Raw genomic sequence first — 27242 nt, forward strand, 5'->3', positions numbered from 1 at the left:
CGCGCTTCTGCACTGCCTCTGTCGTCGGAGCCCGGGTTTGCCACCGCAAAGTCTGTAATCAGAGAAAAATACCAGCTTTGTTGAGGGTTAGAATATATCATTGGCTAATGTGTGTGGGTTTTTTTTTAATAATGCTAAGCATTGGAATAATTAAAGAGTGAGAAATAATTCGTCTCTCCTCTCCCCTCGGTATTGTCTTATTTAAGGGTGGAAAGCGCACTTTTAGGCAAAGCTGGTTAGTTTTAATGCGGGCTTTATTTCTCAATCGCCTTCCCTCCGCTCCGGTTTGATTCGCAAATCCCCAAACTGGCACAAGCCGGGAAACTTGCCGCGGCGGCCGTTCTTCTCCCGGAGTTGGAGGCTCGCTTTCCTTTTTTCCCCCCTCTTTCAGAGACAACCCTCTCCTCTTCCCTCCCCTGCCTCTGGGCCCTGACCCACTGCCTGGTTTTCGCTAGAGCGATTTAAAAAAGAAAGAAAGGAAGAAAGGAGCCGGGCTCTGGTACCCCCGTGCCAGCCGAGGGCGCGTTTCCCTGGCGGCCGGCTGGTGGGAGAGTCAAACCCGGTGGCTGGCGGGTGTGGGGTCTCAGAGGCACAGTCTCGCCGCCTACCCTGCACCACCCCCCCCGCAAAAAAGGATCAAGTAATCCAGTCTTTCTAAAGATCGAAGCCTCAGAGAGCTCAGATCCCTTGTCATATTTTAAATTAAGCTGAACAGTTCTTTCTTCCCAGCCTCATATGCAATAGGAAGAGAAAATTCGGTCCTCGAGAGCCTGCCTTGGCAGCCCCGTGCCCTTGGTAGGGAAGAGAGCTGTCTACTTGGGCTGGGGCTGGCATCCAGCCCCAGGATGGTGCCACTACCCACAGGGCCTAGATTTGGGGCAGGAGAACAGGGTCCAGGGCCAGTGGTGGGCACAGCCTAGGGAGATGTAGGAATAGAAGAAGAAACATTTCATCAGGGCTGCAGAGGTTTGCTTCAGGCTGGTGGGAGGCTGACCCACTGTCCTGGTCATTCCCCCAGGTGTAGGGTGGACGGGCTTGAAAGGAAAAGAGGCTTTGGTGGTGCTCGGGGAAGACGCAGCTCCCGTGAGAAAAGTAAGGGGAAAGAGGGCAAGAAATTGGGGGTAGGGGCTTGTGCCCCAGGCACCAGTGGCTGTGCAGTGGCTTCGCATTGCAAAGGGAGTTATTTATTTGCTTCAGGTGTTTTTAATTAAATGGGTTCCTGTTTTATTTACCTTGTTATTCGGTGCTTAGACTTTTCAGCGATCCCTTGCATTCTTTTTTTTTTTTTACATAAGCAGAAACTTTTTTCTCCCCTTGGAAAGATATTGTGGGAGGTATTTTGCCTTCAGTGCTTTCTCTTTCCTGCTTTTTTTAAAATTTAATTTTAAAATTTTAAAGTAAATTTAGTGCGAGTGAAAGTGAGGGGGGAGCCAGCTGGGGCTGGAGCCAGGGAAAGAGGGAGGCAGATGCAGCAGAGTTGGGCCTCCCTTCCCTTCCCGCGGCAGCTCCACCCCAGGACCCCCTCACTCTCTAGGCCCCCTTCTGCCACTGCTACTCCCTTCCTCTCCCTGCAAGGCTCTTTTGGACAGGGACGAAGGGAGCCTGTCCTGATGCGTGCTCATTCACCCTTCAGGAACCCCTGCCTCTGCAGAGCCACTTTTCCCTCACGACCCCCTAATATCAGGGCCCCCCAGTCCCTGCCTGCTTACTCCCGTCAGTCAGCTTTCAGCTCGGTGGGCCCAGTTTGTCTCCCACACTTGCCCTGCTTGTCCACTAACCCCGCTGCATAGTTGGTTGCCCTGTTGATGGGATCAGAGTTGGGCAAGCACAGAGAGAAACGGACAGACAGACAGAGGCGCAGAAACCCGTCTGCAGCAGTGAGGATTCAAGGGGCTTCTTTTCACTATGAATTTTTGTGGTCACATGAGTAGTGCACTTGGCTCTGTAACGTGCGTGTATACATAGGTGCTCAAATTTGAGGCTGCTGTTGTGGGCAGGAGCTATTTCTAAGGCATATGAATTATGAGAACTCTAGTTGAAAAACTCAAGGCCCCTTGAGCGGTGCTGAAAATGTTCTATTTCTTAATCTGGGTGGAGGTACACAGGTGTGTTCACTTTGTGAAAATGTATCGAGTGGAAGACAGAACTGTGTGCTTTCTTTCTATGCGCCACACTTCAGTTAAAAAGTTTATTTTTTAAAAAGGAAGGCACAGCCTCAAAAGTAAAGGCCGAGGGTTACAAAATAATAATAATGATTATTATTTAAATAAGAAAGTTCTCCAGCCTGCTTTGCTCAGGCCTCTGCACTAAGGAATGGTGGGAGGGCTTGTAAAAATTAGTGGGCTGATAAAAAACCTCTCAGGCCTGTGGCCCATGAGGCTTCCTTCCTCCACATGTGCGGAGTGCCTGGAAACCACCTGCAGACTTAGGTTTAGCTGTAGGATTTTAACATCTCAGGACCAAAGGATAGAAATTGGTAAGGAAGAAGTTACATGCCAATTACATTTTGCTGTCAACATCTGGAAAGCAAAGTTGCAGCTGTTCTCCCCCTCCCCATTACCACCTCTTCTTTTTTTCTGCACACTTAAATTTTTTGTACTCGTGCCATTCATACTTTGGTTTTCTGCACTGTTAAAACATTTTCACGGCTCTGACGAAATCAAATTGTTGGGTTTGGGCTTTAAAAAAAATGTGTATGTGTATGTATGTATCTTACAGTCTGACAGTATAATTTTTTGGAGCGATTTATTTGAACAGGCCCGCAATCAGTTGATAATCCCCTTCCTTTTCTTTTCCCTTCTTGGCCTTTCCAGCACCATTCAGGCCAGAAGCTTGAGGGAGAACACTTGGCCGCTCTTGCCTCTGCTTCTTTGGGCAGGTACTGACAGCTTCGCCCTCCACGGCCCTTCTGCGGTGTTTTTGTTTTCCCTTCGCCCCCCAAAAATATTTGAACCAAAAAGCCTCTTTTTTTTTTTCCTCCACCCACAGCAAACTGAAAGGGCTAGTGAACCGTGATTCAACAGAGCGAGGGCGCCTCTTTTCTTCCTTAGCATTAATTAACTCAAGTTCGTTAGGACGTTGGGTCTGTCGCCCACAGTTTTCTCTTGTGTGTGCTGAATCGGGTCATAGAGGGAGACTTCCCATGCAAACAGTTTGTGTTGGAGCTGGAGGACACAGAGGGGGAGAGAGGGTAAGAAAGAAAGGGAGCCAGTGAGGGACGGATTGTGGCCGAGGGGTGGGCATGGTCCTAAGCTCTGGGCACCCTGGTGCCAGCCTCTGAAGGGGCTAGACACCAGGGGAATAAGGATTCTCGGGTTTCCTTGGCAATGATCCTGATAATAAAATAGTTGGGGAGAACAATACATTTTGAGGGATTGAAAAATGTCTTCCTTCCAACTCCCAAAACTGTACATTTGGGGGAAGCCGCTTGCTTGGACAGGGCCCATCCAGCTCCCCTGAGCCCTTGAGCAGTGAAAACCTCGGGCTCTTCCCATCCTGGCCACCCGCTCTCTGCCCCAGGCTCTGGGCACTGCCTGTTGCCACAGCAACTGCAAGAAAGAGGTTCTCTCTGGGTCTAGGGGAGTGCAGACCGGGCAGAGGGCACCCGGAGCTCAGAGAAACTCTCCTCTTGCCCTGGCCCTTCCCTTCTGTGGCAGGGGGACTAGACCTGGCAAAGCAAGGGGGTGTCAAAACATCCTGACGGAACTCTTGGAGCTCATGAAGAGGACTTGGGAAGGCCACAGGAATTGTCTCCAAAGTGCAGGGCGAGTGGTGGGGAGAGGGGAGAGGACCATTTCCCTGGAGGATCCCCAAGCATTTTCTGGGGTCAGTAGTTGGCAGCCGGGGCCTCGGGCGAGTTTTCAACATTTTGTTGTTTGCTCTGACCTCCTCTCTTGCCCTCCAGATATTTTCTCAACGCACTGGGCACAGACCTCATCTTCACCTGCTAGTCTCCCCTTACCATGCGTTTTGTCAGTTTTTCTTTGGAGGAAGTTGTGAAGTTGGCTTGTGGGGTTCTTCCTTCTTCCAGGCCCTTGACCACCATGGAGTGACACTTCCCAGACGACTTGGTGGGTGAGGCTCAGGCTTCGCACTGCCCTTGCCCCTTGAAGCCCTTGGCTGTCATCTGTCCTGTGCGTTGGTTCATTCTGATCTTCGGAGGGTCCCATCCTCACATAGCTCCCTGAATGGACGACTGGGCTCTGACCTTCCCGGCTGGCTTTTACTTCTATTTGGTGACACAAGAAAGTTTCAAGCAAAATAGTGAATTAAAGACTAGGGTTTTGTTTCCCATACTCTGTAGAGGATGAAAGTAAACAATTTCCAGTTGCACTAGAGAGAATAGATCGTCTTCCCCAATACCTCTATTCCTGCGCGATTTTATTCAGTGCCAGGAGGGAGAGGGGAGATGTGCCTGGAGCAGGGTAGTGTTTGGAGCCAGAATGAGGCTGCCTGTTGGCCCGATCCCAGGCCACCGCTCCCGGTTTGTAGTCAGGAGGAGAAAAGGAAGGGAAGGGGGTGGGTGTTGGTTTATAGGAGTGTGCAGCCTGGTTCTGAGGCAGGCCTCATCCTAGACCCAGCAAGGGGTGCAGGGCAAATCCATTCAGCAAGCTGAGGATGCTAGAAAACCCCCGTCCGGTCCGCCCGCCATTCCTGGGCAGAGTAAAACAGGCCCAAGTCAGCCAAAAACCCGCTTTGTCCAAATTCTCCGAGACTCCTCGCAATGTGCATATTCTGGTTTCCATGCTTGGCGGTTCCAGACTCTTGGATGATTTTACTCTGGCTGCAGAGCCCCTTCCTGCCTGCCCCCCCAGAGAGGGGAGGCCCCACCTACCTCTCAGATAAGCAGCCGGCCCCTTCCTTTTGCTGCCTACGGTTCTCTTTCCATTTCTGTCCGGGAGTCGGGCCACTGCTTCCTTGTATCCCTTCTTCTGTGGGACAAGATGGAAGATCTCAGGGATACGAAGTTGGCTTCTTTTCGGTTCAGGCCAACGCTGAATTATAAAATCCCAGGAATTGGACAGGCTAATCAGGGCTCTATTTGTGGCCTTTTAAAATTTCCTGCATCTTTTTTCACCCAGGCTGCAGATATGCAGTAGTAAAATGGATCCTGACATATCTGGTAATTCCTGTGTAGGTTTTGTCAGTTATTTGCACTGTGTATAGTTATCCAAAATTAACACGGACATATATAAAACTAGCATGTGTCCAGGGTCTGAAAGAATAAATCTGAGCCTTAAAGCAAGCAGGATGTGGACAAATAGGATTTTTTTTTTAAAGATAAAGTGACCTCCAAATAGTGGCCCTGTTTTTAAAGATATAACTTCTTGTGCTTCTAGATGTTTCACTATTGGCAGGTATAGGCCAGTTGCAAAACCTGTCTCAGGCTGGGAAAATTATTTTGTTTCCTTGAAGATTTTTGAATACTGTGTATATGAGTGAGATTCTGTACACATTTCCCTGTTTTCCCTTAAATAATCCAGAAGGCCTCATTTCTTTTGTGGATTTTTGGAAAATGACACATTTAACTTTCTCAAGCTAGAAGCAGTCACTTTAGCTAGTTTTTCTTTTCTTTTCTTTCCCTTCTGCTTCTCCTTCTCATTCTTCTTCTTTTTCCCCCTGTCCTAGAGTCCTTATCTTTTCTCCTTGCTCATTTTTCCTTTTCAGCTGCGTCTTCTTTCCCTCCATCTCTGTCCTTCTCTCTCTTTGCAGTTTTGGGCCCAGCTTGTCTTTCTCTCTCAGGATTGGGCTTCTTTCTCTCTTTCTCCCTGCCCCTATTCCTCTTCTTCCTACGGCCTGCTCATTCTTTTTCTTTTGGAGGCACATTTTTCCTAGTGATGGCTGAAACCAGCATGGGCATTTCAGAAATGTTTCAGTGAAAACTGTTGTTGTTTTAAAAAAAATCAAATTCTATATACGTGACAGTAATGAGAGAGGCCTTTCTCTCACAATGGCAGAAAAATTCCTCTCCACAAACTACAAGCCCATGTGAATTTTAAAAGTCTAATCTCTGGCTTCTGGGATTTTTCTGTTAAATGAGGGAAAATACCTTTCCCCTCAAATTTCCCTGCTTTTCCTTAATTTTTCCTCTTTGTTGTCTTTAATTTTCTTTTTTGCTCGCTACTGTCACCAGCATCACTGGCTTCCTTACCCCTGTTTTTTCTCTCCTTCCCTTTCTCCCCTCCCCTCTCCTTCTCCTCCAAGGCTTGCCTGTCCCCTTGCTCCCTCCATCCCCTGAGCCCTTACATTTTCAGGTGGCTCAGCCCTGGAGAAGCCTTGAATCCTCAGAGGTTTTTTTTTTTTTTTTGCCTTGGCTCTGATCGGGGTGCAGGGTGCAGGGTATCTGAGCTCCCAGCCAAGACCGAGACTGGGACAGGTAATCTTCCAACAGGAGCCTCTACTCTCTTAACAAAAGGGGGACAGTCCCCTTTTGTCTGGGGTTTCTGAGGGGCGTGTCCAGGACCGAAAGCCGCCATCAGTGGCATTCAGGAGGAGGGGGCTGTAGGGGTCGGGTTCGCCAAGTGTTTCTATTGGAACCTGAGCGATTCTTCTCTGTGTGCCCCACAGGAGGGAGAGAGACCCAGTCATTAGAAATACCCTGGCTGCTCACCCAGGAAGGCCTCCCCCCTGAGAGCCAGATGCCTCTGTGGGAGCAGGGTGAGGGGAGAGTGCTGCCTGGGAATCCTCTCAGCCCACCTTCAAGGTTACAGGCCACTGGCAGGTGAAGGACAATTGATGATTGTTCTCCTTCCCTGTTCCTCCCCTGGGAAGTGCCTGTTGCTCTTCCTGTTAAGGGAGAATTGAGGGGGTGCAGTGGGTCCCTGCGGCTCCATTGAGACACTCCATTAGTCCTCCTGGGCCACTTTTATGTGCAGTCTCTCCACCACTGCATGGACCTTTGACCTCTCCCTTCATCCAGGAGTGAATCATGGATCTTGTCCTGTTTCCCTAACTTACAAGTGGATCCTTCCATCCACCATCTCCCTTGCCACCTACCCAGTTGCACCACCAGATTCAGAATCGACCCATGTTTAGCACCCGGCATGGTGGTCTGTGAGATGGAGCATGTTAGAATTCTCTAGGAGGCTCACATTGGCCGTTTTCTGTTTGGTGTCTAATATTTAGTATGAATCAAAATACCAGAAAAACACACACCCCCGTGCCAAATATAAATTCACTTGTAGTTTCTACCATCTCATCTTTATTATTTTTTGTTTGTTTGTATCGTGTCATCTTTAGAAAGTAACATTGCTTCTCTCAAGGTGGAGAGAGACAGGGTTTGGTACCTTATGTTACTCAGCTAATATCCTTGACTAATTAGACCCAAGCTGGTTATTAACGTGATGTTAATTATTGAACACCACCCTAAGAGGCCTGTCTTGCAGTGACACCTGCCTCTTGCTCTCTCGCCTCTAACTGTTTCTCTCGGCCAGTCAGGCCAGTCAGGGCCTGGACTGGGGTCCCAGGTGCTGGGCGGCACTGTTCCTGTTGTCTGGGTCCAGCCCAGCCCGGGGCCACATGTTTTGTTTGGGCACACCCCAGGCCCTCTTCCTCGAACCTTTCCGCTGAGCGTAAAGGCCACCGAGCACAGGGTTTCCGATGGGGAAGAAAGGGGCAAGAGTGAGTGAGCAGTGACCTTTCTGTTGCCAGCTGAGGGCTGAGCCTCGCCTGGGGAGAGGGCAGCTGTAGGGACTGGGTTCTGAGTAGGATCAGTCTGTCCCTGTGTGTGTTCATGTCCTCCTCTGCTCTTCCATTTCTTTAATAACTGTCTCCTCCTTACTGCTTCTCAAAGGCCTAAAGCATGGCTGCTCAAGAGCCCCTACCGGAGAGGACCCAGTGGAGGCTTCCACACTCCTGGCTTCTCTCCCCCATGTTCACCTTCCTGTCTGGGTGGAAGGTCCAGAGCAGGGGTTCCCCTGGGGAGCTCTTCCTGGTGACTCGGTTTCCCCAAGGTTGTCTCACGTTTCCTGATAGAGCTCTTTTTTTGCTTTCTTGTTTCCTTTATTAGCTCTCTCCCTTTCCTTTAGGGTTCTTATTTCATGCTGTTGCACTTCCTCCACATGGTTTGGGCCCTTTAGTCTGAATTGAACGGGGCACAGGTAGGTGAGTGTTCCCTCTCCTCCAACCAAGAAACACTAGACACAGATCAAGTGGAGAGGGCAGAGCTGGAGAAAGCAAAGAAGTAAGAGTTCAGGAGGTGGTGGTGGTGGTGGTTGTGGTCGTGCATAGGCAGGCCTCTGTGTTTGGAAGTCGTGTCCATCTTCGTGCCTTTGTCACTTCCTCCTGAGGTTGGCTGTTGTGTTTGTGGCTGCGTGTAGTGCTTGTCAGTGGAGTGCTGTGACAGGAGGCTATTTTAATAAACTGTTGCAGTTTCTCGAGCGGAGCTGCATTGCGTTGGCATCCCTCTTCACTGCTAATGGAGCGTGCGTGGCTGGGTGTGGGCCGCCGAGGGAGGCACTGAGCTCGCTGGGGGCTGGGGAGAGGGAGGCTGTGAGGTGCTGGGGGGCCTGCCTCCCTTGTCTGGGAGTGCTCCTGTGAGCAGCAGCCAGACCGGGGGAAAGGGTGGCTACACCCTGGGCGCCAGGTCCCTGCCCTGGAAGTGCTGCTGGCATCGACACTTTCCGAGCTCTCTTTCTTCTTCTCTTTCTATTCATAGCACGGCAGGCAGCCTTGTGTGTATGGCCAGGGAGGAAAACTTCCACTCGCCCCTGTGCGTCCCATAAACAAAAAAAGAAATAGAACCAGAAAAAGAGTGTGCGGGCCTTAGAGAAAGAGACTGAAACCAAAACACAGAGAAGAAGGCGCAGCTGCTTTCCCCAAGGCCTTCTGGGGCTCCCTCCCGCCCGACAGCCCGCCCGGAGTCAGGCCTTTATTTATTTATTTTTCTGGCTTAAAAAAAAAAAATTCTGTGTCTTCCTCAGCCCTAGTCCCCCTCACCCCCTTAAGATTTGCTGGGTGGCCGCTGCCAAATGGACCCGAGTGGGAGCCTGGAATGAAAAATTCATAACTGCTGGACTTTGCTTGTTCATTAGACGTGAACTTGTCGATTGGGCAAATTGTTTTTGGTCTCCAACTGCCGGGGGCTCTCCCCACCCTCTCGGCTTGCCCGGTTCCCTCCTCCCCTTGGACGCAGCCATTGGCTGCTCGAGGATGTCTCATTGCCAAATAGGTGGATCCTTCTCTCTCTCCCTCCCCGCTTCCTCCCCCCCTTTTTTACTGGCTTTGGCACAAGCAAATGGATGGGGATTGAGCATGAAAGGGGAGAGAGAGAGGGAGTTTGAGAGAGAGAAAAGAAGCAAAAAAAAAAAAAATCCAAAACCCAACCAGCGCACATACATACACACACAAACACACACACAACACACACACACACAGCCCCATCCCATCCACGTCCTCTCTCTCTCTCTCTCCCTCTCTCTCTCTCTCTCTCTCTCCTTCCCTCCCTCCCTCCCTTGCTCCCTCCCTCTTTTGCACGCTTCTGCCAGCGACGATCTGCAGCCGGTCCGAACTCGTCCTCTTCCCCGGGAATCTGCGAGCTCCCCCTTTGCCTGCGATCAGGCTCAGAGGCGGAGGGAGGCAGCTCGAAGTTTATACCCCTGTGCCGCTGCCAAAGCCGAAAGCCTTTTTCTTCAGCTGCCGCTTTTCCCCCTCCTGGTTTTTGTTTTTGTTTTTGTTTTGCACAGGGGTGGGGTAGGGCGTGTTGTGTGTGGGGGGGCGGGTGGGAGGTAGGTTTTGACTTTTAAATTTTGCATATTTTTCTTTTATTTATTTATTTATTTATTTATTTAAAACTGGAAGATGATGCACAGGGGGTGAAACTGAAAAAAAATTTTTGTTGGCTTTTGTTTACCTGGCGTGTGTGGTAACCAACTCGCTCCCTCTCTCTGCTTGCAATCCCTGACCTTTCTTTCTTTTTGCTCCTTTAAAAAAAATATTAATTTCCCCCTTCTGTGCAGTGGAGCATGGGTGGGGGGGAGGAGGGGGAAGGGTTTGAGAATCCACCCAAGCCCGGCCCCTATTCCCCAGAACACCAATAATAACCCCCTTTAAAACATTTACCTTCCTCCCCTGCTCCTCCCCCTCCCCCCTCCCCCCACCCGCCCCCAACTCACAACTCTGTTGAGTCCAGAAGCTCAGAATCGGGCGTTGGGCTTTGCCGGGTGCTTCAGATCAATGGTAATTATTTAATTTTTTCCAGTTTTATTTTTGTAAACAGAAATCAATTATTATTTAAACTTCAAACAAGCAAACAAGCAAAAAAAAAAAAAAGAAGAAAGAAAAAAAACCAAAAACCGAGAGCCCAGCCCTCTGTCACCTGACTGAGTGGGAAGGAGGGTGAAGGGGTCAGTGGGGATGGGGCGCTGGATGCCCCATGTAGCTTTTAACCCTAATGTGGTTGATTGATACTACCACCTTATTTGTGTTAACAAGAAGCGTTTTCTTCCTTATTACTGAGATTAACATTAGTATTGGTGTCGATAACAAAGCTGAAATCACATATTTAGGGTTTAGATCTGATTTTTAAAATGCTGGGGTGGATGTTCCAATCGGAGCAGGAGAAAAGAGAATGAAAACAGCCTGGGGAGGGGGAAGCCAAATCCGTTTCCTCGCTCGCTGGCTTGTGGATGTCATGTTCTCTCTTCTTGGGGGTGGCCAAAAACCTACCGGTGTCCGGGCGTGAGGTGGCCCCCGCATGCCCCGCGTGTGCGTCCACGGGCATTTGTGCAGACTGGACACTGTGCTGGGGCGAGCTGAGACGAGTTCGAGGCTGCAATAGAACATGGAGATGTCATGGGCGCGACAGAGCCTGGCGGGGATACCAGCAGCGTGTGTGTGTGGACGGCAACGTTGTCTGTGCGCGCGTGTGTGTGAGTGAGTGAGAGAGAGAGAGAGAGAGAGAGAGAGAGAATAGGTGTGTGCTCAGGCTCTGGGTGTCTCTGTCTGGCTGCTGAGGCTGAGATGGGAGCAAGCGGCTGGCTAGGCTGGTGGCAGCTCCAGACCACACTTTCCTAGAACAATCGCAAGAGAAAATTGTTGTGCGGGGGGCGGAGGAGGAGAAGGCGATTTTTCTTGTGCCCCCCTTCTAACGCTTCTTTTCTCCTTTTCTCTTTCCCCCTCACCCCGTGTTCCCCTCCTCCTGTCTTCCCTCGCCCCGCATGCTCCCGGCTTGCCGCCTGCAGGATGAGTTCCACCCGTTCATCGAGGCGCTGCTGCCTCACGTCCGCGCCTTCTCCTACACCTGGTTCAACCTGCAGGCGCGGAAGCGCAAGTACTTCAAGAAGCACGAGAAGCGGATGTCGAAGGACGAGGAGCGGGCGGTGAAGGACGAGCTGCTGGGCGAGAAGCCCGAGATCAAGCAGAAGTGGGCATCCCGGCTGCTGGCCAAGCTGCGCAAAGACATCCGGCCCGAGTTCCGAGAGGACTTTGTGCTGACCATCACGGGCAAGAAGCCCCCCTGCTGTGTGCTCTCCAACCCCGACCAGAAGGGCAAGATCCGGCGGATTGACTGCCTTCGCCAGGCCGACAAGGTGTGGCGGCTGGACCTGGTCATGGTGATTTTGTTTAAGGGGATCCCCCTGGAAAGTACTGACGGGGAGCGGCTCTACAAGTCGCCCCAGTGCTCGAACCCCGGCCTGTGCGTACAGCCACATCACATTGGAGTCACAATCAAAGAACTGGATCTTTATCTGGCTTACTTTGTCCACACTCCGGGTAGGTTGCTCTCAATCCCCCTTTTGCCCACCCCATTTTATTTTACTTGCTGGCATTTGTTCTGTTTATTGTACCTCTTCTTTCCAAACGATACATGCATAGACGCGATGGGCCTAACGTGCATCCCTCCTGCTGAGGCCTGAAGCACGTTTGATGTTCCCTTTTCCCTTCTGTTTCCCTCCACTCTCTCCATTCTTCCTCCTTTGCTCATTTGGCGTGTTACTGATTTTCATGCATCTCCGTCTTTGGAGGACTCGTCTTACCCAAAAGACGCTGCAGGTCCTAGGACTGGGGCCAGGATGCCCCAGAATTATCCATGATGGTGAGAGTTTGTGATGAATACCACTACCACACACAAAAAAATCACTTCTTGCTCTGATTTAAAATGAGTCAGAAGAAGTATTGGGGGGCAGGTACTGGCTTTCCTGCAGCGTCCCCTCAAGTCCTGGGGAAATGCCAGATTTGGCACAAGCAGGGTGGGCAGCAGTTCGGTGGAGAGAGGGGCATGTAAAACCCCCGGATATGAGACAGAATGAATAGGAAAGAGGAAAGAAGGCAGAGGCGGGCAGCTTCTGAGGCCCAGATGCCCAGGCGGGAGCTGTTTTGGCTGGGATTTGGCTGACGGAGAGGAGAAAAGTCATTCAATTTCACAGAGAGTGAAAATGAGCACGAGATTCCTTGCGCTCTTGCCCTTCACTGTCCCTTCCCCTTCGCTTTTCAGCTGAAGTGGCGAGACCCCCGATGGACGCCGGCAGCCCCCATACCTCTGCTGGGGGGCAGAGAGGCTCTCCCCAGCATAGGCATGCCAGGGAGTGGGCATTGCTGTGGAAGGTCTTAAAGCAACAAACAAACAATCAAAACTCTGTAAAATCTCCTTTTCCTTTTGTGTTCCAAGTAGTTCCAGCTCTCCTCTTTGCTTTTCCAATTTCACCCTGCATTTTGGGTTGTGTGGTTCAGTTCTCCTCCTCCGTTCCTTTTTTTTTTTCCCCTACCCTTTCCCTTTTTATAATTTCTTTCCGCTTTTGTTTTCTTACAAATTGAAACAGAGATGGCTGGTTAATTTTTAGCCTCCACTCAGCTACGCCCAATTTACTGCCGCCTTTGAAACCTAAACGGGCGGCACTCTGTGATTAAGCAAGGCAGAAGTGTGTTTACATTATGCCCAACCAACTTGTAATGAGAGGGCTACCAAACCTTTCTCTCTCTCTGTGTTTTTTTTTTTTTACTTTCCACCATTCCAGTATTCCACCCCCCTTTTTTCCCCCTTCTTTCTCTCTTCATGCGAATGTAAGAGAATGTGGCTTAACTTCAACTCTAGTGAATGTTCTTTCCCGCAAATATGTGTGTGTGTGTGTGTGTGTGTGTGTGTGTGTGTATCTTCCTTCCTGTTCATTCACAAAAAAGAAAAGCAACTCACTTTTCTGCTGTGGTTACCCCCTTGCCTGTTTGGGATGTTGGGAGGAGAGGTATGACTTAATCCAGAAAGGAAATTTTGGGGCACTTTCAGCATTGCATCAGCAGTGGAACCTCGACTGGGATTAGCACTGAGAGTTTATGTGTTGGAGAACTCTGGGGAGGAAAAGGTGGTATTTGAGGCCTCTCTTCTTGCTCATTCTCTCATTCTGAGAGGTGGCTTTGGTAGTTGGTTGGAGGCAGTGGATACCCCCCCCACTCCTGTTGTCCCTCCCTCCATGGATCTTTCTAGGCCTGTGCCTGGCCCTGTGTGACTATCATGGCCCACTCACGAAGGATGACCAACTGCCGGTCCTCTTCCTCGTTCATCCTTTTTCTTTCTGGAAAAGAGACAAAAGAAAAAATTAAAAGTTATTCCCTGATTCTCTGTCTACTCAGCAAATCAAAGTGGGGAGGGTGTGTGCCTGGTGGTATTGGAAGTGGCTTGGGGCAGACTTGGAGCCTTGAGCTTGTGTCTGTCAGATAGCTCCTCTGAGAGGGGATTCCGCATCTTCTGATTTTGGAACTAGGGCCTCTAAGATGAAATTAATACTCATCTTCCTTTTGAGCCGGCTTCCTCCTACCTTGCTCTGTAGCTGGATCCCTGTAGCTGAGCTGTTTCCCTGGCTTCTCTTATTTTAGGCCAAATTTTTGACTGCTGCCAGCATGGGGCTGAGGTCAGATGAAGTATGTGTGATGGAGACCATTTCCTGACCAGCCACCTGGGTCCTGGACTGACCAGGCAGGTGTCAGGAGAAGGGAGGCGCCCCCGCTTGCCCCCTAGCCATAATGAGATGATTTGCCCAGGAATATGAGTAAATTCATGACCCATTGCATGCAGCCGTGGCCATCTCTGTCCCAGCTGAGTTCCTTGACAAAAGCTGAGTGGAGAACCGAGGATGTTTTCTTATAATTTGTCTATAATTCAAGTCCCTGGACTCCAGATAGTTTCAGTGAAGGTAGGATTTTTGTTGCTGAAATTGCTTTAATTCAAGAGTGCCTTACTGAAGGAGTGGGGGTGATTTGGTGAGGCACGGGCTACCAGTGGGCCTTGGGTAAGTGGCCTCGAGATGGCATGGAGTGGGCATTGCTTTCTCTCTAAGCCACTCCAGTTTGCTAGAAAATGTCTTCTCCTGGCTGAGCCCCCAAACAGTGTCAGTCCAATAGCACGACATTCCTTCTCCATGTCCACGCAAAGACATACTCAGTAGGGTGCCACTTGTTCCTTCCTTCCAGTATAAACTGGGGTTGGGGGCTGGGCTGGCAAGGGCTCAGACAAGAGGTAGGTTGGATTCTAAAAGAAGTGCTTTCCTTCCTTTCAAACTGGGCTGAAGTACCTGATCTGGGCTGAGCTGGTGGTGCCAGGTTTGATGACAAGTAAACTTGACATGATGGTAAGCATGGGGGCATGGCTTCCCCTCCAGGCACCATCATCATCTGTCATCCATGGCCCTTGTGGGCGCTTTTTTGGTCCCACATGAAGCTTTAGGAGGTGGCATGGTTGAGAGGGACTAAAGGACGTGTGTGTGTGTGTGTGACGTCAGGAGCTCCACTCCCAGAGTACGGGGTCCTAAAAGGCCACCCAGAGTGTTTAGCACCCTTCATGAGGGTGGCCTTCCTGCTGGGAAGGAATGTCGCTGTGTGTCTGTTCCATTTAGGAGGGGATGTTGAGGCAGAGCAGGGTCAGAGAGCACTGCCACGGGGAGGAGGTAGTACATTCGTGCCGGTGTCCTTCCATCCAAAGGGGGTGTCCCAGGGCAGTGGCTGGAGACAGAGGGGAGCCTGGGGCCAGGGGGAAGGATGCTTGTGTGAGGAAGGATGGCTGAACTGGTCTGGAAGCACAACTAGACTATCTCCAAAGCTTCTGCAGGGGTCTGAAGGTAAACTGGCATCTTCAGACCTTCCTTAACCTAGGCCTTGGTCCTAGGGAAGAAAAAAAATCTGAAAGTAATAAAATGCTTTACTGAATGGAAATGTCAGCTTCTCCCCATCAGATCCCTCCAACAGGCCCACCGTGGAGGTCCATGAAGTCCAGGTATTCTTTTCTTTATCTCCACTTTCTCATTACAGAGAAATTTACACATAGAAGGAACCCCCATCATCAGTGCCGACTTATGGCCAGTCTCAATTCATCCACAGCCCCCGCTGCCCACCTTTACACTGGGTTGTTGAGGAGAAAATCCAGGCATCATAGCTTTTCATTTGTAAATATTTCTGTACATGTCTCTAAAGATAAGGACTCTTGAAAAACGTAACCACAATATCACTATCACACCTAAAACAATTTCTTTCGTATGGTCGGATAGCTGGTCAGTGTTCACATTTCCCTAATTATCTCCTAATTTTGTTTGTCTAGATCAGGATCCCACTGAGGTCCATGCATTGCAGTGGGTTGCTCCATCTTTCAAGTCTTATAATCTCTAGGTGGTCCTCCTCCTCCTCTTTCACCTTGGTTTCTTTCCTGGCAGTTTCTGGGTTGTTGTTGTGGAAGGAACCCGATGGTTTATCCGGTAGGGTTTCCCTGTTTGGACTCTGCAGGCTGTGTTCCCCTGCGTTCTACAGTGTGCCGCTCTGAAAGGAGATTCTGCTTCCCTCCTCACCTCCAGGTCCGGCGATAGCTGGGCCTTACTTGTCGCAGGAAATGGATTAGCACCTGAGGATTTGTCTAAGTGAACTTTTTCAAGTGCAAGGTTGCCCTTCTCAGTATAAGAGCTTCATGGTTTTCGCTGTCTGCTTCAGGACTTGGGGCTTTGCGGTGAGCACTGTTTTTCTGGTCCAAGGGAGGGCTCCACGTCTGCGTCCTTCCTCAGCAGTGGAAGGCATTGCTTCGCCATGTCAGTCCTGCCAAGATGTGGCTGATGCCAGTGATGTCCCCCAAGCCTTTGCTGAATGTCTGGCCCATCTGGTGGCTCTGGGTGAGTGCACAGGGGTGGCCACAGGCATACCAGCCACCGTCTCCGGAAGCCTAACTCCTGAGGCCCCTGTACCACTTCACCCATGCCTCTTTTTTCTAGGCCCAGAAATGCCACTGGTCTGCGTTTTTTTTTTTTTTTTTTTTTTGCTGTACGTGGGCCTCTCACTGTTGTGGCCTCTCCCGTTGCGGAGCACAGGCTCCGGACGCGCAGGCCCAGCAGCCATGGCTCACGGGCCCAGCCGCTCCGCGGCACGTGGGATCTTCCCGGACCAGGACACGAACTCGTGTCCCCTGCATCGGCAGGCGGACTCCCAACCACTGCGCCACCAGGGAAGCCCTGGTCTGCGTTTTTGAGGCAGCGCCATCTGGTGCCAGGGCTGTTGAAGACTGCAGGGCCTAGTTACCAGATTCCTAAAATTAGCAAGATATACCAATGTAGGGTTAGATGCCTTTTAGAGCAACCCAGAAGAGATGTCACTGTTGTTCGAGGGTCAGCTTTGGTCATTGTAAGAGTCTTCTGTTCAACTAATTCAGAAGTTGGTTAAAGGGATTAAACCAGCTAATATGTAAAGATACTGGCACATAGCAGAAAAGCAGTGGACGGCAGCTCCTGCAATTCCAGTTGTTATGATTCCGTGAGCCCAAGGATGTCTCCCTGTCACCTTTACCTGTTGGTACTATTTCTGCCTTAAGGGATGAACTAAGTGAGAGTTAATTTTTCTGTAACATAGCAGCGTTTCAAGTGCTGAAGACAGGGCTCATGGTTCCTTTCCACCCCTCTTCCCAGGAAGCTGTCCGTTCTCCAGGCCAAACGCTGCCCGGCTCTCACGCCTCCCACATTTGATACGGCTCCTTGCGCACTTGCCATATTGGTCATCACCCTCTGGAGGCCCTCTTAAACTGGAGCGTTCTGTATTGAACAAGGAAAGTCCAAGTTTGATCAGATCCCACGGTAGCTACACGATTTGCTGGGCCTTCCAGCTACATAATTTTCAGGGCCCAGTGCAAAACGAAAATGAGGGGTTCCTAGTTCAAAATGATTAGGAATTACAGCGAGACAGCAGTTACATCATTAAACCAAGCATAGGGTCTGTGTGACTGCCCAGGTCACATACCCGAGAGGTCTGTCCAGGCTATATTTGCTCTGTTAATGTGACATGGGGTGCCTGGTTCTGGGTGGTGTAAAAGGGTGATGCGGCTCAGGCTGGCTTTGGAGGGGGCATGACCCAAAAAAGGAGGTCAGAAATACTCAGACCCACTCCTTGGGCTGGTCTCCTTCTGGGACTCCCTTGACCATCTGCTCTCATCCCCTTTGTCTGTAGCTTGTCTGTCCAGCCAGTCAGGGGTCCCCACTGGCTGTGATGTGCAGGGCATCTTGGTGGAGTGCTCACTCTCATGGTTGAGTTGGAAGCTGCAGCTCAAGGAAAAAAAGAACTACCTTTGTCTGAGCTTGAGCTGGCAGAGTTCGGCCCATGAATAAGCTGGAGGGGACCTAGGAGCCCAAGCATGGTGACCAGCTGTGCTCCACTGCCCACCCAGAGGAAAAAGGGCCACTCTGTAGCAGGAGAGCTGGGGTCCAGATGTACAGAAGGACTTCCTGAGGATTCAGTTTACTTTTTGGCACTGCCAGAGGATGGTTGAATTTCCTTTATTCATGAAATACGTATGCATTTTGTGAACCTACTGTGAGCAAGGCCCTTCTAAGAATCAGAGACTCCTACATGTGGCCTGCAGGGTTTGGGTGAAGGCCTCCTGATAAATTCTAGAAGACACCATCCTATAGATGTGAACGAACAGTGATCCATGCAGGAGGCGAGGGAAGACCCAGCAGAGCTTCATCAGGCGCAGCTCCAGGTGGGCTGTGAAGAAGGAGGCAGGGCCCATCTTAGCCACCTTCTAAAGTTGCAGGGACCCAGGGTGCTGAGGAAGGGTAGGCCAGAGGGGTAGAAGGCTGTGCCATGGTCTCTCTCTGTCCTTGCGTCCTGCAACAGCTGGGCAGAGAGGGTACAGCTAAACATCTCCCCTTCTGCCCTGGGAAGAAGGTGTCTCCCTCCCCACCCCTTTTTCTCTTTGCCCCGTCGGTCCCACCCCCACCCCACCCCCCTGTCTCAGGAGCTGCCACGCTTCAGTTATTTTATCCTTCAGTGTCCGATTCAGAAGTCCTTTCAAAGGCCCCAGCAGTGTCAGCGCAGTGCTCGCACAAAAGGCCTCTTTGATTTCTTGTTTGTTTTCATTTGCCAGCAGAGGGGGAGGGGGCAGGAGAGAAAGAGCTTCTGGGTTTTAAAATTTTTATTTGGGTTGCTTCATTCTCAGAGGAGTTGGCTCCCTGGAACTCTTTTCTGAGATAGGGGCTCAGAGGCGGGAGGTAGCCTTCTGGGGAGAAGGCTGGGATGGGGTGTGGGCACTGCCTCCTGAAGCAAGAGGAGGAGGTTTGGGGGATTAGGCTACAGTCATTGATTCACCTTCAAATGTTCTGTGCTAGGCCTGAGGGTAAGAAGGGTCAGGTTGGAGCCCTGCTGCCTGTGTAGAGAAAGGTCTGAAGTGCCTGACACCAAAGGACATTCTCCTGTTAGCCGCATCCCTAGCAACAGCCTCATCACAGCTGTAGGATTTGAGTAGTCCTGAACCTTGACTTTGCCGTTTTCCCTTTATCATCCCAGATTCTGCCGTTTCCCTCTTGGCTGGAGGGGAAGGGGGTGGGGGTCCTTTTAACGTGCACACTCCTTGGAAATTCTTAGCGCCTTGAAATACAAGCTGTGGCTCCCCACTCTCCATCAGGGAGGTGGAAGGGTGAGAGGTTTACCCCGCAGCCGGTTGTCCTGCCAGCGTGGTACACAGGCCCGGGTGGAGGAGACCCTGTCCTCCCAGGGCTTTGCGCTCTCACCCCGTGCCTCTTGTCTCCCCGTGATGGCTGGCTTGTGAGAGGCTGCAGCATGGGTACCGCTCCCAGAGGACCCAGCCCATGGCTCACGGAGGACTTTGAGGGCAGGCCGGTCCTGCCTGAGGAGCAGGGAGCTGAGGCTGAAAGGAGATGGAGGACCACCGGTGCCTGTGGTTTGGGACTAGAGACACAGCGACCAACGCCTGTGTGGGTGCAAACTTTAAGCACATGTGGGCACGCCCTGATATACCAGTAAGAAGGGGTGCAGCCTGTTGGTTGTTGCGCCTGTGTGGAGGCCTGACTGCAGGGGCTGGGGAAGAGAGCGCCGGAAAGCGAGGCTTGGGCAGGTGGTCACGGGCGTCAGCAACAGGGAAGTGTGCCCACTGGGTGAGGGGGGCTCCGCAGGGCCTGGTTGGCAGACGGAAGGAGGAGGCTGGGGGGCTGAGAGATAGATAAATATAGCTGATGGCATTTCTCATGATAGGTTTTTCTTGGCACTGAGGGCACCGTGGCAAACAGTACGACAAACGCCTGGCCCTGCAGGCCGCCGTCGCCATTTTAAGCATGTTTGAGCAGAAGAGTTGTTGGCATTAGAAAAGGGTCCCAGCAGGTGGAGGGGCTGCGGCAGGGGGGTTTGGCTGGACTGGGCCTTACTGCCCTGGGTACCTGGGTTCCTTACTTTGTCTGTATGGAGATCTAATATCTGATTTTCTGGCCCTTAGGGGATTTAAAAAAATATTTTGGGGTTGCCCTTTGTGGGCCTGTCTCCCAAGTGACTTGTCCCCCCACCAGCCACCGTGGCCTGTTGGTGGTGGGGGTGTTCTGGCTCTTCTCCTCACTTTTGATGTCTTAATGATGACACGGCATGCCACTGCCCCAGGGACAGGGACATTATTTTTTATTTTTTTCATTTTTATTGGATTATAGTTGATTTACAATTTTGTGTTAGTTTCAGGTGTACAGCAAAGTGAATCAGCTATACATGTACATATATCCACTCTTTTTTAGATTTTTTTCCCATATAGTTCATTACAGAGTATTGAGTAGAGTTCCCTGTGCCTCATTTGTTATAAATTTGGGGGACATCCAATAACTTAAGAGACACTCCTTTGTCCGGGTTCCAAACAATTTTTTGTTCCCGGTCAGTGGAGGAGAGGGCACACCCGTGGTCTCCATCCCTTGCTTTAATTCCATTTTTCCATTGAAGGCCCAATATGGCCGAGGCACCGTGTTAAGTCCTGTTCGTGTGTTAACCACCCAAATTCTCACATTGATTCTAGTTTTAAACCCACATTCCCGGCTGTGAGCCTGTGCACTAGGGTGACACACACAGGGGGGTTTGTGTGTAGTGAGGAATTGGTGAGCCAGCCTCGAGGACCTGGGAGGCTTCCTGGAAGATGACCTGCTTGAATTGCACCTTGAAAGACAGTGAGGAATTAGTTTGTTTTTGTCAGCTGGCTGAGCCTTTTCAGCTTGCCTTGAGCTGATTTCCTTCTCACAATGGTTGAGTGATATAGGCAGGGCAGGTATTATTATCCCCACAGAGAAGGGGACCCGGTACAGAGATGTCAGGGCGCCTGGGTCACACAATCAGTTTCCTGCAGAAGGACCCCAGGTTTCAGGTCACTGAGCACCTTGGCTTCCCTCCGTAGGCCTTGCCATTCCTTGAACTTCATGGGGATTGCTGGCCTTGGTGGAGTCTCAGAGGAGAAAGCCGACCAGGTCCCCGTGGTCTCCCTTGCTCTCTAGGAGCTGAGACAGAGTGGCTGGAGCCTAGCCTGTGACTCAGCTCAAGGGCTCCCCCAGCTGCTGAGCATGTGGGGTGGAAACAGCAGGCGGGAACCTGGCCTGTCCTTGACACTGGTCTCCCTTCCCGCTGGCCAGCCCCCTGCCTCTGACCTGAGAGGCAGCATGCTAGCGTAGACTGGGGAAGCTCAGCTGGATGCCCCCACCCTGCTGCGGCCAGCTCAGCTTCTTGGCACCCCATCCTGGAGCGTGGGGAGGGCAGGTAGAGTGTGCAGGAAGTCCAGGTGTGCGGTCAGGCGGGCTCGGCTGGATCTTGGGATCCCTGATCCTTGCTCTGTCACGCCTTTTTCCTGGGAGTCTGCTTGGAATTGCAGTTTGAAATAAAAGTGAATGTAATTATCCTAATTAACCAGATGATCGCTGGAAGTTTTGCAGTAATCTGCTCTTCATTGCCTTTTATGCTCCCGAATTCTCGTAGACTCTCATTCTTACCCCTTTCTTAAAGTTTGAAAACTTTGGGGCTGTGTATATAAAAACTCTTCCAATATGCTGAGGGGGGCTGGGTTGTGAGAGAGGCTAGCTTACTGCTGGAGATTTTCCTGTTTCCGTGGCTAGGAAGATAGGGACTTGACCTCTTAACCATTGAAATCAGGTCCCATAGAGCAAGGTTTCCCAACCATGGCGCTGTTGACTTTTGAGCCAGATCCTTCTGAGTCATGGAGACCGTCCTGTGCATTATAGGGTGGTTAGCAACATCTCTGGCCTTGACCCACTAGTTGCAATCCACCCCCCCCCACCATGTGTGACAACCAAAATATTTCCATACGTTTCCAAGTGTCCCTGAGGACAGAATTGCCCCAGCTGAGACCCTCTGGCCTGTAAGAAACAGAGCGATTCAGACAGAATGTACCCCAGATTCACCTCTTGCCTCTCATCCAGTTTAGGAACTTATTTATGTTTTCTCACATGGCAACAGAACCTCAGAGCCCTGGCTGTTCTCCTGCATGTCCTGTTCCATTTTCCCCTTTCTGGGCAGAAGGACCTTGGGCTGAAACCATCTGGGGGCTCCTTTCCCCTTGGGAATCATGAGTCCCCCTCTGAGTCTCGCACTGAACATCCCTCTTGATGTCTTGCATTATGGTCTCTCTGTGTGCCAGGGCTGCTGTTCTGGGGACTGGAACAGGGGATTTACTACTCAGCTGACCCAGGCCTATGTAGTGAGCAATTGACCGCATCAGGCCCATCCCAGACCCCAAAGAACAGCAGACATTTGTTTCAGCAGCATGGGAAGCAGAGATCAGAAGTGTCTCCTGAGCCTCAGCACTACTCTTTTTAAAGGATGTTATTTGATTTTCCTTATTACGGTAGTAAAATGCACTCTTTATTAAAAATTCAAACAATAGAGAAATGTAAGAGACAGTATCCCCAAATCACCCTCCTGCACCAGAGAGAAACTTACTTCCCAGATCCATATAGGTTCTTCTAGTTTTTTCATCAATTAACTTTTCATCAAACAACTTTTAAATACAGAGATATCTATTTTAAGAGCAGATGATATGTTTGGGCTAATTGAACTGGCTCCATTAAGTGCCATTGTGGTCTTAAATTTTCCTATCCCCTGCCCATTCCACCTGTGTCCCCCATCACCCCAGGTGCAGAGCCCATGTCCCCGTACTCTTTTCCCTTGAGGTGACAGTTTCTCTTTGTCCTTCCTGGGAGCAGGGTGACCAGCAGAGCATGTGCTGCTGTCTGAGCAGCCAGGATCCTGCTCTAGGGCATTCCTGCTGGCAGCGTAACCCCGATGGCAGAAGTCAGGGCTCCACCAAATCTCCGGATTCCTTCTTCTTGTCTTGTCCCTGCCCCTGGCCTAAAGAGAACACTTCTGTCTGCCATATCTTTAAGCCTGACACAAAGGGCCCTACCAAAGGCGCAGCCACCACGGGGTGATGAGGGAAGGAGGAGCCACTGAGAAGTGGCCTGCTTGACTGTGCTGGCTTGGCCCCAGTCCTTGCCTCTTTCCAGCTCTTTCCTGGAGGGCCACGGTGCTCCTCTGTGTGCGGCCAACCCTCTGCCAACTGGCCTGGCGTCCTGGAGGCTTTTCTAGACCCTGCAGGCTCCTTCCAGGGGTGACTGCTGCTGCTCTTTTCCTTTCTTGAAATGGAGAGTGTCCCTTAACCTTCCAGGATTTATCCCTTCATAATTCTTTGTGTCGGGCTTAAAGGGAAGCAGACAGAGGTGTTCTCTTCAGGCCAGGGTCAGGGACAAGACAGGAAGAAGGAATCTGGAGAGAGCTTTGCAGCTGGGTCTGATGGTCTAGGGGAGGCTGCATGTGACAGTGGGAGTAGGGTGACACCTGGTGACTCTTCTCAACTGGGTGGAGTGTGTAGAGACATCAGGAGACCCCTGGAGGCAGGCCTACGAGTGCAGCCCTTGGGGAGTGTGTCCTTATTATGCCTGCAGATTATATCCCCATTAGTGCATAATTATTATGTAATGGGCGTTATTGCATAATGGCAGTTATATAACACGTGGCCCAGAATACGGAGGGGGGGCAGGTAATAAGTATAAGTATATATCCTTTGGCTATAAATAGTTACCAGCCCTGCACTGAATCTGTGGTCACACCAGAGCCACCTTATAAATACCCAGCGCTGGGCTATAAATTTCTGAGCCGTGATGTAGGCAGGCGCGCGATACCTAGTTAGGGAGTGGTAGGAGGGACCCGCAGCCCCACCCAGCCACATGACGTCATTGTTTCTGTAGTAACGAGATGGCTCCCTGGGGGACCAAATGAAAGGAGGCCTTTAAAGGGAGGAGGCAAATGGATAGAAAGCTTTGGGGAGGGGGTTTGCCAAACCTGGGGCTGACCGGGTGGGGTCCCCTGTGCAGAGGACTCCCAGGTGTTCAACCAGTACCAGGGCAGAAAATGCCATTTCCTTTCATGTCCTCTTTAGAGGGTCTCAGGTCCTGTCCCTGTGTCCGCAGGTCATGTGAGACTCAGCCGAGTGTCAGGGATAAAAGGGGAATCAAATGGTGTCTCCCCATCCTTCCATCTCCCAGGTGATCTCTCCTTGGCTCTGGGGCCACTTGCTGAAGGGGAGTTGAATGTGTGCACACCGGAGCTCTGCACCCCAGTAACGTCCTCCCCAGGGTGGGGCCATTTCTGCTAGCAGACGTTTTAGGTCAATTTTGGCCTTAGTAATATAAGAAATATGTGAGCAATTCGGCTCATGGCTCAGAGAGCCTCGTGGAAGTCATGGCTGTGGGAGATGGTGCCCGGGAAGAAAGAGGAGACAAAGATAATATTTTGGTCCCAGAAGAAGCTATAAGGTAGGATGTAATCTATTTAGGTGTGTGAGCGGTGGTTTCATATAGGGCGGTGAGGAGCTACTGTTCACACGCCTGAGGGCAGAGGAGGAAATGTTTTTTTGTTTTTTGACCACGTGGCATGTGGGCTCTTAGGTCCCCAACCAGGGATCGAACCTGCACCCCCTGCTTTGGAAGCACGGAGTCTTAACCACTGGACTGCCAGGGAAGTCCCAAGGAAATGTGTGGGGTTTTTTGTTTTTTTAAAAAAATAAATTTATTTATTTACTTTTTGGCTGCGTTGGGTCTTCGTTGCTGCGCATGGGCTTTCTCTAGTTGTGGTGCGTGGGGCTACTCTTCATTGTGGTGCACGGGCTTCTCGTTCTGGTGGCTTCTCTTGTTGCAGAGCACGGGCTCTAGGTGCTTGGGCTTCAGTAGTTGTGGCATGCGGGCTCAGTAGTTGTGGCTCCCAGGCTCTAGAGCGCAGGCTCAGTAGTTGTGGCACACGGGCTTAGTTGCTCCATGGCATGTGGGATCTTCCCAGACCAGGGCTCGAACCCGTGTCCCCTGCATTGGCAGGCGGATTCTTAACCTCTGCGCCACCAGGGAAGTCCCAGAAATGTGTTTTGATGGTAGGTAGAGGGATTAAAGTTATTTGGGAGGGAGGGAGGGATGGTGGGTGACCTACTTGTCCCAGTTTGCCCAAGAGTCTCCTAGTTTCAGCACTGAAAGTCCCTCTTCCCAAGAAAGCCCTTTGTCCCCTGAAAACCAAGATGATTGGTCATTCTAGAACAGCAGTTTTCAACCAGGGGCAATTTTGCCCCTTAGGGAACATTTGGCAATGTCCATAGACGCTTTTGGTTGTCACAACCAGGGGAGGGTGCTGTTGGCATCTAGTGAGTCAAGGCCAGTGCACAGGACATTCTCTCAGGAAGGAATCACCTGGCCCGTAATGTCACTATAGATCTTCCTCAACCTACAGTGGGGTTACATCCCGATAAACCCATCATAAATTGAAAATACTGTAAGTCAAAAATGCATTTAATATACTAACCTACATCATAGCTCAGCCTAGCCTACCTTAAACGTCCTCAGAGCACTTCCAGTAGCCTACAGTTGGGCAAAACCATCTAACACAAAGCCTATTTTATAATAAAGTGCTGAATAGCGCACGTAATTTATGGAATACTGTACTGAAAGTGAAAAACAGAGTGATTGTATGGGTGCAGAATGGTTATAAGTGCATCAGCTGTTTACCCTCCTGATTGCCTGGCTGACTGGGAGCTATGGATCACTGCTGCTGCCCAGAATCACAAGGGAGTATCAGAGTATCGTACTGCATATCGCTAGCCCAGGAAAAGATTATAATTTAAAATTTGAAGTATGGTTTCTAGTGAATGCGTGTTGCTTTGCACCACGTAAAGTCAAACATTGTGAGTCAAACCATCAAAAGTCGTGGATTGTCTGTAGTGGTGAGACCGAGAAGCCCTGCCTTGGAGGTGGGTGAGCAGAACCTGTGTGTCTCTCCTTACAAGGGCCATCCTTTGCCTCTGCTAGTGGAGGCCCCCAACCCCTGGCCGGGCCTCCCCTCTGAATTTCTTATAGCTCTATTTTCCATGTTTTGATTGGTTGTGAGTAGGGTTCTGGGGCTGGGAGGCCTTTTTTAGGGAATCATGGGGCTTCTGAGAGGGTCTTTTGCCCTCTCAAAACTCAGAGTCCCTTTGCAGTTAAGATAGTGCTGAGGGTAAGCCCCACCTGGCAGTGTGGCACTGAGTGGATCTTTTGCCTGTTACTAAAAAACTAATAGTAATGAAAGAATCATTGAAGAGCGATCCCTTATTGCCTACCAAAGAGTTTCCGAGAGGCAAGACACGCTTGCTCCCCCCGTCTTTCAGGCCAGCTCTTCCCACATAGACCTGAGCAGACCACGGCAGCCTCTGGGCCATGGCGCCCCCTGAGTGTACCAGTCCCAGGATGAGAATTTGTTTCCACAAAAGCCCATTTCCCAGACTCAGCAACCAGGGCCAGTCTCTGCCACTCGAAGAGACTTCACAAATGGAACAGATGAGGGAGCTGAATTCTATTCTGGCATGTGGAGTTTACAGAAGTCTGGATTCTATCTACCTGATATCATTTATAGCAGATTACATTTTGCACAGCATACGTGAAATACAATCACAAGAGTATAGCAAACTCTTTCTTTCTCACCTTTGTTTAGTGCCTGTTTCGTTTACTACCTGGCTGCAGTTTACTTGGTCCCCTCTGGCCCTGACACCATGCATAGTGTGGCCAACTGGGTCATCATTACTGCTGGCCTGGGACAGGGCCCACAGATGATGGCCAGGATGGTGGTGCAGTGGTCTGGTCTACACCAGGGATTTAGCCAGAGCAGGAGGATCAGCTGCCTCTTGTGTGTGTCAAGCCCAACTTTTGAGTTTGGACTTGGGATTGAGACAGCTAATGAGCACGGATGGGAAAGCAGGGCCCATGGGTTTGCAGGCAAGTCCTGCCTGCTGTGCCAAGGGGAACTCTGTGGGGAACAGTGCTGGCTTCGAACACAAAGGCCATTGCACCATGGAATAGTAATCCTCAGGGTATTGCCAACCCGAGAGATATGACCAAATGAGAGGCCCCTGCCCCAAGGATAGGCCAGATTTCTCTCACTTATTCATGGTATTGTGGTTTATAAAGTGGGCCCAGAATACAGGTCTCTGGGCATAGTTTCAAATACATGCATTAAAAAAAAAATTAAACAACACACACACACACACACACACACACACACACACACGGTTTGTTCTAGCCGTGCTGCTACCCAGGAGTGTTCCTGGCCACGTGGGACAGTAACTGAGGATGATGGTCCTGAAGCCACCGTCTAATATTAGATTTTGAAACTCAGAGATTCATTAATATAATTACTCAAATGCCAGCCTGGCTTGGCAAGGCCTCTTGAATTGTATTCCTCTCCAACAAAGCACTCTGGCTGCAGGGATGCCCCTGGTGAGCCAGAGCCCTACTCCCTGGTTTATGGATGGTGGTTGAAGGCATGTGTTGGCTTCCTCAGTGCACCCTCCCTGGGAGAGGCGGGGAATTCCCACAGTGCCAGGTCCTGCCTTTATGCATCTTGTCATGAGATGGGCACCTCTGGACAGTCTTCAGTAGAAGTGAGCAGTCAGCTGGGCAAGGCCCCATTTGAATGCAAGTTGGACCCAGGCTTGGCTGAGGGCTGGG

General features: G+C 50.7%; 2 protein-coding genes across 6 annotated transcripts in view; both read left to right on the forward strand.

Moving 5' to 3' along the window:
* GCDH (glutaryl-CoA dehydrogenase) overlaps positions 1-27242 on the forward strand; it is a 415847-nt gene that overhangs the window by 94653 nt on the left and 293952 nt on the right. The window lies entirely within an intron of this gene.
* Positions 1-27242, forward strand: part of NFIX (nuclear factor I X) — a 98370-nt gene that overhangs the window by 16639 nt on the left and 54489 nt on the right. For 4 of the 5 annotated variants that reach the window (XM_081233321.1, XM_081233324.1, XM_081233323.1 and 1 more), the window contains exon 2: positions 11181-11712. In XM_081233321.1, the coding sequence (XP_081089447.1) occupies positions 11181-11712 (532 nt within the window). Of the gene's footprint in view, positions 1-10150; positions 10177-11180; positions 11713-27242 lie in introns of those variants that run through there. The other variant, XM_081233322.1, reaches the window with a different exon arrangement.

The sequence above is a fragment of the Mesoplodon bidens genome (genome assembly GCF_964165515.1).
Source record: "Mesoplodon bidens genome assembly, chromosome: 4".
NCBI lineage: Eukaryota > Metazoa > Chordata > Mammalia > Artiodactyla > Ziphiidae > Mesoplodon > Mesoplodon bidens.